We start from the raw sequence: 14,597 nt of genomic DNA, 5'->3' as shown, positions 1-14,597 counted from the left end.
GACAAAGGTTGGTAAAGGACATATGGATGGATGAATTTTATGAATAAAACCAAAGCTTTTGCACCCAGTGGTTGTTCTTTCTACTGCATTCACCTTCGTGTCACAAGAATGAAGCTTTTGAACTATACTGCCCCATGTTGTCATGGTATTCTTGCAACTCTGAGCTTTGACACAAGGCATTTCAGCGGGTAATACGGACGAGAAGAGGGAGAAATGAACTCTATAAAGGCAACAATGGAGTAAAGGAAACAAGCGAAAATGAAAAAGCCCTGACTCGGGGAGGACAGAGCATGAGCAACAAGTCTGCAAACAGGGAGATAAGAAAAAGAAAAATTAGCTGAGCAAGAAAGAGGATGGGGAGGTGCAAGGATGAAAAATAATAAAATAAAATAAATGGGAGTAAGGATGGTGAACTGGAGAAAAACATTTTTTTTAATCATCCACTACACCCACAAAAAAGAGAAGTGCCCGGCTGGACTGTAAAAAAATACAGGAGGGTAAAAAAATGACAAAGCAGGGTAAATAATTTATGAGAAGAAGCAATCATTTGTTCACAGAATCTCCACATTTGAAGTCACCTGTCAAACAATAAACTGAGATTAAGGAATATGAATTAGATCAGATCAGATCAGAGGGGAGAGTCAAGGTCAAAACACAAGTATAATATCAGAAATTATATTTGCAGAGATTACAGCTGGCTATTCGATATGCTTGTTTACAAAGCTAAATATTTCAAGATTTCATTATTTCTTTTCTTTCAAAGTGCCCTTCCGCTCTCACTCAATATGTCAGCAATGAACCTCTGGTTGCCATGGGTAATTCACCCATAATAAAAATAAAACCATTCTAATTCAATTTAGCAGAGCGCAATGAGAAAGCAAAGAGGAAAGGGGAGCAGCGTAGGAGGAGTGCCCTCTAAATCATCTATGTCCACTCTTATTTTTATATGCCTTTGCACACAAACACACAGTACAAGAAATGCACCGCTAACCACTTATACAAAAAACTTTTCTTTTTTTTTTTTAAATAAATGCCAGCAGCTGCAGGTGATGAATAACAAACAGAGGCAAGGATCAAACGTTGTCATTTTTAAGAAGTTAACTGTAGTTTAATCTATTTCAGACATTTCTGCTGTTAAGAGACATCCATCTGTCCAGAGCACATTTTTCCAAAAGGTCTGATCTCTGCTTTTATGTTCTTTGAAAATTGTAATTCTGCTCTGAGGTTCTTTTCTGGACAGCAAAGTTTTTGTTTTGTTTTTTTTTCTTGGCGTACCTCTCAAATATGTAGCAGTTGTAGATCTTGTTTGCAAATGTTAGCATTCTTCTGCACTAAACAGTCATCTCTCAGGCAAAATTTGGTAAAATGGCCAGTCCTGGACAATATGGTAGTAATCTGAAATCTGTGTCGCTAGGAGGTGATTTTCCTTACAGTGGAATGACTTCCAGTTAGGTCAGCACTCTGACAATGATACAATTATTATAATTATAAAGGTAGGGATATGTATTAAAATGTCTAATTCTTCAGTCAAGTGAATTAAATGTGAAAGTCTACAGTTTAATCACATCTTGACTGTTTGAATTAAAATTCACTGTGGTAATGTGGTAATGACGCTAAATAACAAATTGTCCAAATACTTATTTCAGCTCATTTGGAGATTTTTTATAAAGATCTTTTTTTGGCCTTTTTACCCTTATTAGATAGTGTACAGTGAAGAGAGACAGGAAAATGGGAATGAGAGCTAGGGGCAGATACGTAACAAAGGAGCACAGGTCAGACACAAACCTGGGCCACCTGCACCACAGCCACGCAGCGTACATGCTCCCCTGCTAATCCACTGAGACATTCCAGCACCCAATTTGGAGATCTTTTTAAATTACTGGCAATTAAATAAACCATTCCTCATCCACACGTTTACTGCACAAATTAACACTTACAGAACAAGACAAATCAGCCTCTAGTTCAATTGCTACCTATGGGAGTTTAAAACATGCAAAATGTAACTCATAACTCAATATGGTGCATGGAGACATATGCAGAATATATCTAATTGCATCTAAGCATCATTATAAAGACATTCAAATATACATAAATATACACAAACATCAGTGTGGCAGTTAGAAAAGTGTAAATAAAACTCTGAAAGCTGTTTTCATTTGGCTGGCAGAAAGTGTGTGCATACCTCTGTGTTTATTTGTGTGTATGTGTGTCACAGAAGCTAACAGACCACAGCCTGCCAGTTAGGGGCCCATCTGTCAGTTATGGTACCCATTCCAGGGGTGTCAAGGTGCCAACTTGATATAGCAAAACCTTAATTCAAACACTGATAAGGGCCAACCAGAAGGGTAAAGGAGGGAGTGAAACAAGCTGGCAGGTGGACAGACGGGCTCATTATTGTAACTGAGCTTGCCATTTCTGTTGTGATGTATCACAGCTCTCTCCTCTTGAACTTTTTTCCCCTGTCCATGGTTATTTTCTATCACCCCCCCCTCCCCTCAACTTTCTCCTCCTCAGTCTGCTAACTCTCTCTTTCCATTTCTCTTTTTATCACTGCTGTCTGACCAGTCAATTAAATGAAGGTTGATTGTTGGAGGCTGTATCCCTGCTGCGTCCAGCTCCACTCAACATGACTACTCCCAGGTACATCTGGTTACTGCACACACAGAAAAAGGCACATGCACACACAAATACACAGATCTGCACAAGTACCTTTAATCTTAAATGCACACACTCCTTCAGCTTCCCTCAACTGCTCTGGGTTTGTCCTCCTTGTGTGCGCGTGTGTGTGTGTGTGTGTGTGTGTGTGTGTGTGTGTGTGTGTGTGTGTGTGTGTGTGTGTGTGTGTGTGCGTGTGTGTGTGTGTGTGTGTGTTTTTCTCAGTGATGTGTGTAGTATTGCTGTGAGATAAAAAGTTTTAGAACATTTGCATCCAGAGAGGTTTCTGGAGATCAAATCCTGTGAGGGTAACATCACAATTGGTTGAGGTTCCATCTTTTTGTGGGAGTGGCGCAGTGGGTAGGCGCTCGCCTTACAGCCGGAAGGTTGCAGGTTTGAGCCCCTGTCCCTGCGCTGTGTTGTGTCCTTGGGCAAAACACTTAAACCACATTGCCTAACGGTAGCGCCGGTCTCTGGCTGCATGACCGCAGATGCTCGTCTCTGGATGAGTGATCTGGAACGATCATTTCGTTGTGTGCCTTGTGCGCACAATGACAATGAGTTGAATCTAACATCTAACATAGATAAATGCTGATTATTATTGCATCCGTTGTCCTCATAGAGACAGGATTAGAGCGTTAAATTTGGGTTCCTCTTATCTTTTGTAAATGACCAAACGTAAGCTTAAAGTCCAGGCCTTGATTGTAATGTGTAAATAAGCTGGACTCAGCCTATTCCCGTAAGTAAACAAGGATGAGGGAACAGTATAAAATGGTGCGTGTATACTCCACCTGTGGTTCCTGTCCTCCATCTGTAGTGTGTAGACAATGTCCTCAGCAAGCAGAGCACGTGTGTGGCTGACATTTTCACCCCACTTGAGCTTCAGGCTCTGAGGGCCAGCCGCTGAGCATTCGAGTGGGGGCGGCAGTGGAGGGAGGGGGCGAGTCCTCACTATCAGTGGTAAACTCTCGGGACTGGAGCCAATGGCATTCACCGCCTGGATCTGCACACTAAAAGTAATGGGGAGAGAGAGGGAGATCATAATTTATTTGTTGCAGAATATTATGCAACAAAAATGTTTAACTGACATTTAATACAGATATGTTATATCTATATTGATTGAATACTACTTAATATTTGTGGAAATGTCTTTAGAACTCAAACAAGCAAGCAGTATTTAAATTTCATTGAGAATGTGCGCACTGGTTTAAGATCACAAGCCTAAAGTACACGACTATGAAAGTGCTGTACCATGCAACCGTGTCAAGTGCACGCACCATGTAACCTTGAATGCACTCAGAGTTTCTGCAGACCTATTTGTCTGATGGTGGAGTCATTTTTAGTGAAGACACTGATGTGTTATATTAGCTTTGACCTTGGATATTTTTGCGGTCCTTTTGCCCATTACCATTCTCCTATATACTCTGCATGATGGACCCTAAATATGCCCGACTTCCTGGCCTACTTTTCCCTAAATGTGCACTAAGCTACAAAATTAGGGTGTTGTGATAAGGAAAGAACTTTTTTTTTAAACTGTATAAACTAAAATATAGTCCCCATAACATAGCATAGTATGTATTTGAACTCATATGGCAAGATCTGCTAATTGAACAGAACTGGCAGAAACGGATTTCTGTTTTTCAAACTCCCCTGCTGCCTTTCTTCCAGGAAACCCCTCCTTTCTTTGTGCTTTTGCTGTCAGTGTCTGATCAGCTGATTAGCATCAATAGTAGAGGCTAGAGGGTACCTTTCTTCTGACATTTAACCACTGATTCTCTGTAATTGTAACCTTTCATTATAATTCATGCAGCTTAGTGAAGACAGAGTTAAAGGGCAACATGTATCTATCCACTGGGGTAATTAAGCATGCAGATAAAAAATAACAATATTGTGAAGAAAGTGGCGAATTAAAGATGCTTAGATTTGATGATAAGCAGGGCTACATTTAGATATCATGCATGTTCAGTGGACAGCACAGGTTCCTCCCACAGTCCAAAGACATGCACGTTAGGTTAAGTGGTGATTCTAAATTGACCATAGGTGTGAGAGTGTACGCAAATGGTTGTCTTGTTAACCCTGTGATAAACTGGTAACCTTTCCAGTGTGTACCCTGACAACCTCTTGCCTTAACAATCTTCATCATTTTACCAGCACATGAACCTCTGATCTCTTAAATTATTTTAATCTCAGCCCAGTGACACCAAAGTGTAAGTACATGGCCCGTAAACATGGTAATAAATCTATCTTAAAGGCCAAATTGAGCAGGTAACATAGTACAAACAAGTAATACAGCATCTCTTTTAGTTCAAGTTACAGTTGACATTTGGTGATAATATCAAGTGTACCTTCTTTGCACTGCATATTTAGTTAACCTGTCTTCTCTAATTGATGACTAGGCAGCAACTATAATCTTTATATTTGGTGCATAGTAGTTTTCTTAAAACTTTAATATGTTTTTGTTTAAAAATAAAAACACCGTAAACAGCAAATATTTACTGTGGTCTTTTACAAGGCCACACATTTAAAGAATTTATGAATAATCATATTTGAAGTACATTCCCTGCTGGAAATAACCAGAATTATAGCTATTTGCACACACAAACACCCCCACAGGTACACTCATGTACACAGCAACACACACGCACATGCTCGCACACATTCTGCCTTAGTGGCAGCCCTTATGTAACAGAGCACAGTGACACTGGGTCAAAAACAACCTCAGAATGAAAACAATGGTGCGAGTTCACCCTGCCTCCCTTTTTTTTTAAAATCACAATTCAAAGAACTTGCTGCACAATCATATGCGTGCTCACAAACACACTTACAAGCAATCACAGACAAGCGGGATCACAACAAAGCTGGGCATACATATAATTAAGTAGCTGTTTACCGCTGCTTGAGTACAACATGTTTGAGATCCAGGCTCTTGTAAACATCAACCAGGTTATCCCTGGTGAAAATTATAGACTATGTATAAAAGATGGATGTAGCCTACCGGGATGTGAAGAAAACCTGCATTCTTTAGTTTGTTTCTTAAATTAAAAATTCTTCTTTGCTATTTTTGTTCATTCTCTGTGTCATTTTCAGACAGAAATTGCAGCTGTTTTAAACAGAAAAACTCTACCAACTACCTGAGAGATACAAAAATTTACATCAGCATGCTGAAACAAAAAAAAAACAAAAAAACAAAACACAGTTGGTCTGTAACCACTGAATGTGTAACTAGACAGAAGCACATGTTAGTGATTCAAAAAGTAGTCAATGTGGGCATATTCTTCCAATATTTAGCAAGCAAGTGTTTGAGATGTTCTAGAAGAAGAAGAAGAAGAAGAAACAGCCTTTATTGTCCCACAGAGGGGAAATTTGGGTGTAACAGCAGCCGCAGTTATTATAAATATAAATAAAGATATAATAATTCACACTATTAAGAAAAGAATATATATAAAATCAACAAACAATATTAACCTTAATACTACTAATAATAATAACACTATATACAATGTGCATGATGTGCCGGACTATTTACAGTATATTCTAAAATCTGATGTTAATGAACGTCCACCCACTAATTAATGTCTGGAACTGCGATTAAGCTGTCATTACCTGTATTCACTGTCTGGCTGCAGACCTGTGACAAGGTGACTTGTCCCTGATTCCACAGTGATGGTTCGGTCGTCCAGGGTAACAACATAGGAGATAATCTCAGCCCCATTACAATTTGGCTCCTCCCACTTCAGGTGGAGGCAGGTAGACGGGGAGTGACCTGTCTCTGAGAAGGTTGGGAGATCCAGGAGGGTCAGGGATGACACCTGGTCAGGATTTGTAGCTGGGGTCTGGAAACTGACCTGCTCACTGTATGGACCAGCGCCCGCCTGATTCACCGCCTGAGCGAGACAGAAAAATGCAGAGGGGGGGTGAGAGATAGAAGAGGTGAGAAAACTGCTGTGATTGATAGCACTGAGACAGAAGATTCTGATGATAGAACAGAGCTGAAGAGAGGGAGAAAAAAGAAACGGGTAAGTGAAGACAAAATCTAAGACGGATAGATGATGAGTAACAGTAAGAAGGGAAGGAGATAAAAGGGAAGTGATTTAGTAATAGCACTGATACACTAAAATGAAGAAGACAAGAAAACTAGCAGAAAGATATGAATTCAAATTAGTTGCAGAAGAGCATTAGTCTTTCACTTTTCCACACATTAATATTCACATCAAGCATCCCCTATTAAAGGCCTTTCAGTTGCTTGTTGTAATAGTCTCCTTCATTGCCTCAGACTTCGAGAGGAGGAAGAAAGGACAAAATCAGCATTTTATATACATCTGCTGGATTTTGAAAAGCTTAAGCTGAAAATTTAAAAAAGCACATAAATTTTTTTATTCCTTTTCAGTTAATTTGTAAGCAAAATGTGTGCCTTGTAACAATTACATGTTAAAAGCAACAATAATGGATTTATTGAACTTGTTGAAAATGTATCTAGCACATCTGAGCAGATAAGCAGTGTTTGTTTTCTTGTAAAAAAAAGTGTACTGTAGCCACGGTCCAAAAACAGCCGAGCATCATTCATGAGTAGATACGGAGGAAAAGGAGTGTGTACTTACATAAAAATCCTTGACTATTTTATCTCAGCATTAAACAACCTAGATAACTTTGAGTCCAGCAAGAAAAATTATACTTCAGTAGTTTCTCTGATTTATCTGTCAAATGTATTTTGCCAAGGCTAGAAAAACATAAAGAAATTGATTTAACTGATCCTTACAATAGTGTCTGTCTACTGAAAGTGTTCTCATAAAACAAGTGTGTGTCAGGCTGTGCAAATTTGAAACACTGCTACAGGAGATGGACCGACCAGTACAAGTCAGTTCAGGTACAGAACATAAGGAGTCACGGAGAGTTCAATCAAGTCAGTGCCTCTGGTGTGATCCATTCCTGCAGTCTTCTTAGGGTACAGTTATGCGCACACTTCCAATGCACAGAGGCAAAGAGAAATCATGTACATACACAAAAGCAGCGATTAGGACATCAGGTTGACCTTGGGTTGTCCTCTAAAGATATAAATCATCCTATAAAGAAGAGGGCCATAAAGAATGTTGTTATTGGATTCATAGTTTCAGAGGGTACAGGGGAGAAAGGGAGGAACAGAGAGAGTTAGACAAACAGAAGGAGAAAGAGAAAGACAGCACTTATTTATGCACCACATTAAGGGTCAGAGCACAAATTGAATCAATGACCATCAATCTTTCCCTGTAGTCTGGGTGTTTGTCCACCATGGCCATTACTTGTTACCTGACTGAATTTTTGTCATGCTTGCAATTCAGTTATATCTTTGTTTCTGAATTAGTCTGCATTTTCGCGCACTAGTGTCCAAATATTATATATGGCGGCGCCTTCTTCTTTCCTCACTGTCAGTGTAACGTGTGCATGGCTTCAGTAAGTTCCTGTATGCATAAATGAATATTGCATGCCCGTCTATGTTGATCTAAATCCATTGTAGAGATATCCAGTAGTGTGTGCGCTACCTGTAGCCTGCAGCAGTAATTTGTGGCAGGCGTCAAATCTGACAGTTCACACTGCGTGGAAGATCCGCAGTAGATGAGCTCCATGGGCTCATCTTCCCTCGCCCACTCCAAACGATATTCAGAGATGTCTGTACCTGAACCCTCAGGGCTCTGCAACACACAGAAACACAAACTCAGCTCATGGGAATCGATGGAAACCTCAAAGTTAAGGAATTCAAATCTGAGAGGCCTTTTGCAAACCCAAAGTGAAAAAAAAAGATACGAATGAGAAAAATAGGAGTATTTTTTACATCCAAACTTAAGTATAGTCGAATACATAGGTATGTGGACCCACAAACAGCCAAAATATGATTGAAATGCATACATAATTCAAGAGTTTTAAGAAAAGTTCTGCATCAACTGTTTAGGAATTATCACAAATAGACTCATAACTGTATCATATATAGATGATTGCAGAATTCATCCATGGTTAAGAAAAACCTCTTCATAACATCCAACCAAGTGAAGAACATTCTTGAGGAGACTTATTTGAGCAAAGAGGAAAAAAGGGGATGTTACAGCTCTTTAGGCATCTTAAAGAAATGTGGCCCTTTTTGTCTTTGCCTCTCTGTTTTTCCCCCTTACATTTGGTTTATTTCCTTTGATAAATGCAGCTGTGTTTTTGGTTTGCCTCACCTCCCAGTTGAGCGTTACACAGGTGTTACTGGTGAGTGTGATAAGTGGCACCCCACACTGGCCAGGAGGACCCGCTGCAGTCGTCACCTCTGTCGGCTCAGAGTATGGTCCATACTGAGACACATATACCGGCACACAATGAGTCAATTGACTGACCAACGTAAAATAAATGAGCAAACTGTAAAAAAAATTTACATAAACTGAATATTTGATTCTAAACTCTGGATTCCCTTTGCTGTGTGTGTGTGTGTGTAAATATGCATCCAAATATAATCACGTTGTTGTACAAGCAACAGTGCTGAGTTTTTGGTGCCCTGTGTCGACTGTTGTTTCTTTCAGGTGTGTGCACTGTGTTTGTGCCTGCTTTTGATGAGGAGGTGCAAGTGCTTTCGGATGACTGGACAATCAAAACAATCAGGTGTTATGTTCACACCGTGGAACAATTCAAAATGCAAACACAAGTCCTGGAAGCAAAGACACATTGACCCAATTACCCAGTGTCTGTCTCTACAATTATGGTGACCTGTTGAGGTGTCTGGATTGAATTTAAAAAGGTGTCATCTATGATTTTCTGTTGTTCTTTAATAGATTTTATGGTCTCGCCTGGTGATTTATTAGCTCTTCATCTACTTGATCATATACTTGCTGTGAAAACCCAGATAGTTTCTCACCCCAGCCTCATTGGCAGCCCTCAGTCTGAAGCTATACGTTGCACCAGGAAGCAAACTAGCAACAGTGCACTGTAGCTCCGAGCCATTATACACCTCTGCTGGCTTGGCGTCATCCTCACTCATCTCCAGACTGTACACACACTCCTCACACACACCCTCAAGGGAGTCTAAGAAGATAAAAAAAAAGGTAGAAAGATAAGGAGAAGCATTTACAGCACATATGTCATGTCATTTTACATGCTTTATATAATGTTCATAGATTAGTACATAAGGTGTTCTTTTCAATACTTTCTAAGAGATTTTTCCCCATAAACCTAGTGCTTTTCTATGCTTGCAGCAAGATGAAAGTAATAAATAATGGCGACAGTGGGGAAAACCCTCTAATACTTTATGTTTGACCTTCAACTCAAGCCAGTAATTGCAGCCACAGCACTGCCCGACTATGAGCTGATTAGGGATATGACCAACTGTATTAAACTGGTTAAAGAAAGAACTTCCTCAGCATGGCAGGCTGGGAGACCTTTTCCTGCCAAGAGATAACAGTACTAATCTGCAATAATGGGGCTGACATTAGGAGAGTTAAGTCAGATATGAGGCTAGGTTAGGCATTTAATGAACTAAATTAGGGCTCAATTAGGCTGAAACATGGTTGACTTAGCTTACATTAGAGTTGGCCAGGGAAACATATTAAGCGTCCAGAAGGTGATTTAGCTGCCTTATATGAAAAGAATTCAAATATATTCTAGTAAAAAAAAAAAAGATAATCACAGTGTACGTGTATGTCTGCACTCACCCCATTCTAACTGCACCTCCTTGTGTTTGGCTTTACCAACAATCCTTGGCGGCTGGCAGGGCCCTGGTGGGACACTTAATGTACGGACTGGAACACTAACAGTGCACTTAAAGAGCAAAAGAAATGAAAATAAAGAGAGAGAGAGAGCGAGAGAAAACACAATTATAGATGGGTTTGATTAATTACTGGATACCGTTTTTAGGAGAGATTATTGAAAAGGTTGTTTGCCAACAACCACATGTTTTTTTTAGTGCAAAAGAACCTTTTTAATGGCTTCTGGTCTACACCATCACACAGCATTAAACTGCTTTAGAAATAAACTAGTATTTACAAGACAGGGCCTACTTTATGTCACTTGGTAACTATGAATCTGAACGAATAAAACTTATGTGGAGTTCCTCAGGGGTCTATTCTTGGGCCTCTCCTATTTAACAAATGCATGAATTTTAGTTTATATGGTCCTCACCTGTGGAACAGAATACCCAAACATCTGAGATTGGCTAAAACTGTTACTTCAATTAAATTAGTGCCTAAAATTGAAGTAACTCATCACTAAACCATGTCTGCAACCTCCTCATTTTACTTGTTATTCCCCATGTTCACATATGGTCTAAAGTTTACTCCTTAGAGGGCAGAGTATAGAACACTTCTCTATAGACAACTGGGTCCTCCCATAGTTTTGCTCCTGTTTGAACATTGCCTTTACCAAGTTTGTAGCAGAAACAACTTGGAATCTGTGAACAGGGGATACAGCTCCAGTCTTGTTTGTTTGTTTTTTTCCTCTAATTGTTGCTGTTATATTTCTGTCATGATTGTTTATGCATGCCCTACATTGTGATATGTGTACATTTATGTTTTACATGTTTTAAATGTCTCTTTCTTCCCCTCTGTAAGGCACTCTGAATTACATTGCATCTGAATAGTGCTATACAAATACATTTGACTAGACTTGACTGGCTGATATGATAATTATAAATTGTACTTTGTTGATATGTGTATACATTTTACTTTTTTTTCTAGAAAAGCAGCACAGAGTGTGTCACTGTAGCTCAACCTAAGCTTAAGAACTTACTGAAAAGTCAAAGTTCACAATGTCCCATTTGAAATGTATGTACACGTGCATATATGCGAGTCTTACTGGGCTGTGTCCTCCGGTGGTGATGCTACACACACGCAGGCGATAAAAGGTCCCTGGTCTCAGTCGCTCACACACACACTGGGTTGCTGGACCACTGTATGCTACTTCCCACTGGCTCGCTACATACACACACACACATACACACAAAGAAAAACAAAATTACCCAACTAATCATATTCATGAGCAAAAGTAAATACATAAAATCAACTGCTGTTTCGTACGTATTTCTGCAGTTTCCAGAAACAGAATCCCACCGACAACACTTTGTGTTTTTGTTCTGTTGTTGATGGATTGTGTATGCCTGTGAAATACAATACTCTCCCTGTGAAGCAGCACTATGTCATGCAAATATAGGACTTGTTTACATCACAGCACAAATTTCCCAGAAGTGTATTGTGATTGTGTAACGCATATATTGCGTTATCTCTACAGACTGAATACAGTTAAAAGTGAAGTTTGAGTGAACCTAACAATATGGCATTTAACATTTAGTGTCAGTCATCTGTTTCAGACAGTAATGCTACACGGAGCATCTTTTTTTTCATCTGTTTAAGAAAAAAAAATCTATATATATCAAAATTAAGCATATTGTTGGGGAAAAAAATCTTAAAAGCTATCTTAAAAGAGCAGAGTAAACACGAGCTCAGGACAATCAAATCATCCAAATGACTTTTTAGGTCAATTTTATTGACAGAAGAACAAGGGCTTTTGATATTCTATTTCTTTGTTCATTGACACTCAACACCAGTCTCTGAGATAACTGAATCAATAGTGATTGTATAAAATTACCTCTTTTCATTCTATACTACAAACTGAAAGGAACTAGAGAAGATTAGTTTTCTTGTAGGTCAGACCTGAACAACACTGAGTGTATCAATATGTTAATTTGATGCTGAGAAACGGTGAATTATGGTTTCTATTCTTAGGCAAGTAAGTGAAAAGAGTTAAACAGCACATGAAAAGAACAAGTCTAGGCAAAAAAGGATGGATGGCACATTTCAAGCTTTCTGTCATAAGATACTGGACATAAAAATCTTTCACATTAACTGAATATGCTTGGATAGATACACTGGCAAATAGATATAACACAGGTACCTTCAGAGCATGCCTCTGAGATCTCAAGCAGGTATGTAAGAGCTTCTGAGCCCCCGTTGTCCTGGGGAGGATCTGTTGGAACAATTGATGAGCTGATTTTAGTTTGGAAGCACATTGGGCATAAATAATATTCTCATTTCCAGTAGACAACAGATAAATAATCATCATCATTATTATTATTTGAGTTGGTGGGACACCAGGAACAAAAATCTATCAGCAGGAAACCTAGTAAAAACATGCATATATTACACATTTAAAAGTCATCAGCTAACATTTTTCATGACATGTAACATTTTTATCAATGCACCACATACACAGGACAGTCAGGGGCCGGTAACCTTCTTTTGTTGTTTTAATAAATAAAGACAAAAAGGAATTCACTGATTGATTTTGTCACCACTCTTGTATTTCTCATCTTTCCTCTCACTATCTCTCTCTTATTGTGTAAGAAACATTTCACACATTTTGCCCCATTTCCAATTAAAAACTTGAGCTTGTCCTCGCTTCTGTTTTTACTTTCCTGGTTTCTTGCAGCCTTCCATATTTCTTACAATTGCTCTCAAAGTCAATTGTAACACTCAGGAAAATGTTTTCACACTAACGGGAGAGGGTACCAGGACTCAGTTTGATCTGGACCAAGACCACTTCTTTTTCCTGTACTGAGGTATGACTTTTTGGTCCAGACTGTGATCCGGGGAAAGTTTCACACACATAATCTTGGCTTGGCTAAAGCTGAAAAGTCTCGACCAAATAAATTTGGTATGAAAGTGCCCTCAACAAGTCTCTGTATGATATGATACATGTGTGCCTGTTTACCCCATGTGACAGTAAATCCATAGGGTGTTGCTTCGGTGACACAGGGTGTAGATGGAGGGCCTGGTTTGTCTGGATTGGTGGTGCAAACCAACACTTCACTTGGACTGCTCTTTCCCTCCATGTTTGATGCTATGAGCTGCAGAGAGAGAGAGAGATATGGACAAAAGTGTCAGTTAAAGGCAGAGAACATGTTACAACAGAGGCTGACAGAAGCCCAAAAAAACAAAAAACAAATATAGGATAAAATGAAGGGGAACTAAGAGAAATGGAGGATAGAAGAAAAGACAAAAAGAGTACAGACAGAGTGAAAACCTGAAGAAAGAGGCACAGCAAGCCAAGAGAAGAAACACAGAGGAACCTTCAGTATGAAAAATGTAATCAATAGGAGATATCACACTCTGATTATTTTGATTTCTCTGCCTTCTTCTCTATTCTGTATTCTCCCTGTATTCAGCCAATGGATAATTTTGCTTTGTTATAGATGTTTACACTGGGTGGACAGAACAGGGGACGTAGAAAGACTTGATTCTTTGTGTCTGTTGGTGTGTTTTCAAAAATGTGAAACTTTATCAGTGCGCGTGAGGGTACATGCAAGGTGTTCTTGGAGATGACTGTATCACAAAACAGAAACAAACGCACAGCAACCGAATGACAGATTTCCTCAAATTGCAAACAGTTACAACAACCACAGCTCCGTGTTCTATACTTGATGATTCGTCATGTTTCATTACTGGTTAAACTGCAGCCAAAATTACATTTTGCATGTTCTCTCTCAAAACAATGTTCTGATTTTCAACAAGTGGGACTTTTAACACAAGCAAAAGCAAAAACAAGCAAAAACACAAACACTTACCCTGAATTTATACTGTGTACTCCTCTTCAGGCCTTGTACAGTACAGGTCAAGTTTTCTCCAGTGTACTTTGGATGAAAATCTGTTCCCTGTGGGAGGTACAGTATTTGATTCTTTCATGGTGCATTAGCATCAGCATAAATTATTAAGCATACGGATGCTGTAAATGCTGACTTTTAGCTTACATTTCATTTTATATGGATATACAGGAATACAATAGAAAGAGAGAGCAGAGAGCATGTGGGAGCACATGGTGGAATTCCCTTCATATATACAATACATGCTCAGAGTTTATGTGAGCTTCTGTCTGTATGCCTTTGTATAATTGGATTTACAGTTGTGCATCAGTGGCAGTTTACACCAAATCTTTTTCAGGAGATTACGAAT

The 14,597-nt window shown here is 39.1% G+C and overlaps 1 protein-coding gene across 1 annotated transcript in view; it reads right to left on the bottom strand.

Annotated features, from left to right (window-relative positions):
- fndc3ba (fibronectin type III domain containing 3Ba) overlaps nucleotides 1-14,597 on the bottom strand; it is a 63,396-nt gene that overhangs the window by 9,303 nt on the left and 39,496 nt on the right. Inside the window, exons 14-23 of the mRNA XM_030719083.1 lie at nucleotides 14,213-14,299; nucleotides 13,360-13,495; nucleotides 12,544-12,615; nucleotides 11,449-11,567; nucleotides 10,311-10,416; nucleotides 9,518-9,684; nucleotides 8,847-8,960; nucleotides 8,172-8,321; nucleotides 6,259-6,539; nucleotides 3,447-3,665 (exon numbers count right to left, since the gene is read on the bottom strand). Of these exons, the coding sequence (XP_030574943.1) occupies nucleotides 3,447-3,665; nucleotides 6,259-6,539; nucleotides 8,172-8,321; nucleotides 8,847-8,960; nucleotides 9,518-9,684; nucleotides 10,311-10,416; nucleotides 11,449-11,567; nucleotides 12,544-12,615; nucleotides 13,360-13,495; nucleotides 14,213-14,299 (1,451 nt within the window). The remainder of the gene's footprint in view (nucleotides 1-3,446; nucleotides 3,666-6,258; nucleotides 6,540-8,171; nucleotides 8,322-8,846; nucleotides 8,961-9,517; nucleotides 9,685-10,310; nucleotides 10,417-11,448; nucleotides 11,568-12,543; nucleotides 12,616-13,359; nucleotides 13,496-14,212; nucleotides 14,300-14,597) is intronic.

This window comes from Archocentrus centrarchus, chromosome 22 (assembly GCF_007364275.1).
Source record: "Archocentrus centrarchus isolate MPI-CPG fArcCen1 chromosome 22, fArcCen1, whole genome shotgun sequence".
NCBI classification, from domain to species: Eukaryota; Metazoa; Chordata; class Actinopteri; order Cichliformes; family Cichlidae; genus Archocentrus; species Archocentrus centrarchus.
Note: the sequence above shows the minus strand (reverse complement) of the source record. Positions and strands in the feature narration are given on the sequence as shown.